Source organism: Bison bison, unplaced genomic scaffold (genome assembly GCF_000754665.1).
Source record: "Bison bison bison isolate TAMUID 2011002044 unplaced genomic scaffold, Bison_UMD1.0 scf7180017863996, whole genome shotgun sequence".
NCBI lineage: Eukaryota > Metazoa > Chordata > Mammalia > Artiodactyla > Bovidae > Bison > Bison bison.
Window position 1 is genome coordinate 21,657 of NW_011494568.1, and position 2,815 is coordinate 24,471.

At 48.9% G+C, this 2,815-nt stretch overlaps 1 protein-coding gene across 1 annotated transcript in view; it reads left to right on the forward strand.

The window, feature by feature from the left end:
• The window catches only part of LOC104984379 (killer cell immunoglobulin-like receptor 2DS2), a 12,470-nt gene extending 9,669 nt beyond the window's left edge, over positions 1 to 2,801 (forward strand). The window contains exons 5-7 of the mRNA XM_010834067.1: positions 254 to 553; positions 1,523 to 1,573; positions 2,319 to 2,801. Coding sequence (XP_010832369.1) covers positions 254 to 553; positions 1,523 to 1,573; positions 2,319 to 2,476 — 509 coding nt within the window. The 3' untranslated portion in view covers positions 2,477 to 2,801. The remainder of the gene's footprint in view (positions 1 to 253; positions 554 to 1,522; positions 1,574 to 2,318) is intronic.
• Positions 2,802 to 2,815: the final 14 nt, after the last annotated feature.

Genomic DNA, 2,815 nt, shown 5'->3' on the forward strand with positions numbered 1-2,815 from the left:
AAAAAGGATATTAAATGACACTCCATTTTAAAAATTATTTATTTTTTTTAAAAAGGATTTTAAACGACACCCATATTTAAAGTTATGTTTGAATTTTTCCCTGTACTGGGTATCTGTTACTGTGGGTCTTTCTCTCCTGCCAGTGGGCGGCCTTCTCACTGCAGTGCTTCTCTTGTTGCACACTTCCGGCTTTAGTCCTATACTTAGGACTAGAGTTACTTTGTGCTCTAAGATCAAGGTCTCCTCCTTCCAGGTCTGTCCAAGAAACCCTCTCTCTCAGCCCAGGGGTGCCCCGTGGTGAGGTCAGAAGAGAATGTGACCTTGGTCTGCAGCTCCGAAAGTGCCTTTGACCAGTTCCATCTGCTCAGAGAGGGGCAGAACCTTGGGTGCCCACTTGCTGGAGGGTGGAGCCCCCATGGAGCACTCCAGGCAGAGTTCCGTCTTGGTCCTGGGACCCCAGCCCACAGCGGTGTCTACAGGTGCTACGGCTCCTTCACTCACTCTCCCTACTCGTGGTCAGACTCCAGCGACCCACTGTTCCTGTCTGTCACAGGTGAAGAACCTCTTCCTGGCCCATGCTTTCTTGTTGCTGTTCCAGCTTGCTGCCGCTAAGCTGTGTCCAATTCTTAGCGACCCCCTGGACTGCAGCACAACAGACTCCTCTGTCCTTCACTATCTCCACTTCATGTACCACAGCCTTGTCCTGGTGAAGGGGCTTGTGTAACTCAAGCTATATGTCATGCAGGGCCACCAAGACTGACTGGTCATAGTGAAGAGTTTGAACAACATGTAGTCCCCTACAGGAGGAAATGGCAACCCACTCCAATGTTCTTGTTTCCAGAACCCCAAGAAGTTTCCCATGCTTCACAATGCACTAAATCACATTGCATTGGCCAAGAAGTCCATTTGGGTTTTTCCATAACATCTTACTCTATCACTGAGCTCTACCTCTAGGCTCTGTGCTGGTGTTAGGGGAATGTTAGGGCTTCTGGAGAAATGGAGGCAATGAGAACCAGAGAGGAAGGGAGATGGTAGATGGGATCTCAATCCTCTTCCACCTCCAGTATGGATGCTCCACATCGGAATCCTGTCTATCCAGGCAATAAAGAAAAAGGTCAGGGTAGACCCAGGAGGAGGAGAGGCTGGGCTGATTTGGGAAGATCAGAGATTGCATTGGCTCCTTGCTCTTAGTCTTTTCCCAGAAGCAGCTCTGACATACAGGTGATTTCCCAGTTAAGGAGCATAAACACTCATTCCCAGAGCAAAGAGAATGTCTCTAGTTTACATCTGTCTTTCACCATCGGGCATATCCTTCCCACATCCTTTCACTGTCACATCTCCAGGATGGAGGGTCTACTCAACGCATTTACAGGGAGGAACCAGAAGCTCTCCCCTCCCCCATCAGTGCTCTGAGAGATGACAGAGTCAAGGACAGGCAGGAGGTCAACCTTCCAGAAAGAATAGTCCTCATTCAGTCAGTATGAGGAAGGTTACTTGTTCACCCCTGTCTTTTTTCTCCTAGGATCCACTACAAGTACTTGCCCATCAACCATGGATCCACATACCACAGAAGGTAAGCAAGACGGTCTCCTATCTCAGCAAATTTCTGAGAAGACAGAGGGTTCCTGTGTGAGTGTTGGCTCTGCCACCTCCCAGCTCTGTGACTTTGGGCTCCTCAACGTCCCTGTTAAGTTAGCATTTGAGACCATGGTCTGCAGGAGACCCACAGGGGGCATTGAGCTTCTCATGCTCTGTGACTGGAAATTTCTAAACTGGACAAAGTGGGTCAGAGTGACCTGATCCCATGCTTAAGGGAGATGCTTACCTTCCCTCCACCAGGATCTTTGGAGATGGATGTGGGAGGACAAGGGGAGAATTTTAGGGAGCGCCTTAAATATGTGTTATTCCTCTGTTAGTGTTTTATGAACTAAGCATTCCACGGTTCAGATATATAAGTGTTGTGTCTTCTTGAGGATTCCATTCCAGGTCTATGTGGATGGAGGGGAAATGTATTGTGCATTAACGTGGTCTCCATTCATGCAAAAATGCCATGCCTTGTCATACGGGGCAGCAGACAATAATTGCTTCGATGCCCAGGAGACCTTGATTCAGACCTCAGCTGGTCTTGCACAGCCTCTTTACTTTATCCACTGCTAGCATCTCTCCTGGATGCTTTGGTACCTCCTGGGAAGTGGAGACCATAACTGATCAGGTTGACAGATGCTGACAGTTTGACACAAGGATACAATAAATCCAATGTGTAGGGGCACAGCCTACTCAACAAATAATCAGATTTTCTTCCACTTGCTTGTTGGTAGAAGCACCGCTTCCTCTAGAACACTCCAGCACGTGGTACATTGTCCTTGGGCTTGTCATAGCCTTCACCTCTACCAGCATCATCCTCGCTGCTCTTGTCTGTCCCTGGTTTTCTACCCAAAATCGTAAGTCTGAAGGTGGCGAGCTCAGCATCATCTGACCCAGTGGGAGGTGGGTTCACAGCAAAGAATGGCATTTTCACTTCCTGTAGGTTAAAAACTGATTTCTGGTGTTGAGATCCCTGATGGAACATCTTCCAGAGACCTATGGAACCCTGTTCTTTTTATGAAAATATGTGTTGATTTATTCTTGGCTGCATCAGGTCTTGGCTGCAGCATGGGGCATCCTCATTGTGGAGCTGGGGTGCAGTTCAAGGCTGCAGAGCTTTGGGCTCAGCAGGTGCAGCACGTGGGGCTTAGTTGCTCCAAGGCAGGTGGGATCATAGTTCTCCCACCAGGGATAGAGCCTGTGGCCCCTGCACTGGATGGGGGGGGGGGGG